This window comes from Bison bison, unplaced genomic scaffold, assembly GCF_000754665.1.
Source record: "Bison bison bison isolate TAMUID 2011002044 unplaced genomic scaffold, Bison_UMD1.0 scf7180017864175, whole genome shotgun sequence".
Lineage (NCBI taxonomy): Eukaryota > Metazoa > Chordata > Mammalia > Artiodactyla > Bovidae > Bison > Bison bison.
Genome location: NW_011494747.1, coordinates 58682 through 59774, shown reverse-complemented (window position 1 = coordinate 59774; position 1093 = coordinate 58682). Strand labels below are relative to the sequence as shown.

The following is a 1093-nucleotide window of genomic DNA, read 5'->3' as shown; positions in this document are numbered from 1 at the left end:
GAGCATTACTTTACTAGCATGTGAGATGAATGCAATTGTGCAGTAGTTTGAGCATTCTTTTGGCATTGCCTTTCTTTGGGATTGGAATGAAAACTGACCTTTTCCAGTCCTGTGGCCCCTGCTGAATTTTCCAAATTTGCTGGCATGTGTTCAGAGGCTCTTATATGAAAGAAATGGTGAAATATTTTAAAAGTATGTTTTCTACTCTCCTGTTTTTGGGTCAAGGTTAAACAACATCCAAAATTTGGTATAAAACAAAGTCTCTCAAATAAAACTGGAACCCTGAGGAAGACACTTTTAAAATGAAAGAATTAAATGTTTTGTTTTTGAAGGTTGCCACTCAAACCAAGTATGATTTGTTTGTTTTCTGTGTTGTTTTGTTTTTCTTAGATCTCCCAGGACCCGGTTCAGATGGATCCAGGCCAACTACACTCTGGGGGCTGACTCCTGGGCTATTGATAATGTCGTGCTGGCTTCAGGGTGTCCTTGGATGTGCTCAGGACGAGGGATTTGTGATGCTGGACGCTGTGTGTAAGTTAATGAAATTGGCAGTTTCTTTCTTTGTAATGCAAAAAGAAAGATAATATCTTGATCTCATGACAGATAATACCTTTTCGCCACTCATTTTTATCCTTAGGTGTGACCGGGGCTTTGGTGGAGCCTACTGTGTTCCTGTCATTCCTCTACCCTCGATTCTTAAAGATGATTTCAATGGGAACTTACATCCCGACCTTTGGCCTGAAGTGTATGGTGCAGAGAGGGGGAATCTGAATGGTGAAACTATCAAGTCTGGAACATCACTCATTTTTAAAGGGGTCAGATAAGATTCTTCACTAGCACTGAAATTCCTGTCTTTTCTCAATGCTCCACACAGATACATTTCTGTTCAGATGATATATTATTGTATATACTGTTACTGTCTTCTAACACATATCATGTTTCCTCTTATATTGACTGAGATCATTTTTTATGATCACTTGGGCATTAAACCGGAGAAGGCAATGACAACCCATTCCATTACTGTTGCCTGGAAAATCCCATGGATGGAGGAGCCTGGTAGGCTGTAGTCCATGGGGTCGCTAAGAGTTGGACA

General features: G+C 40.3%; 1 protein-coding gene across 1 annotated transcript in view; it reads left to right on the top strand.

Annotated features, from left to right (window-relative positions):
• LOC104990283 (reelin) overlaps positions 1 to 1093 on the top strand; it is a 531703-nt gene that overhangs the window by 473366 nt on the left and 57244 nt on the right. Inside the window, exons 35-36 of the mRNA XM_010842284.1 lie at positions 391 to 531; positions 638 to 815. Coding sequence (XP_010840586.1) covers positions 391 to 531; positions 638 to 815 — 319 coding nt within the window. The remainder of the gene's footprint in view (positions 1 to 390; positions 532 to 637; positions 816 to 1093) is intronic.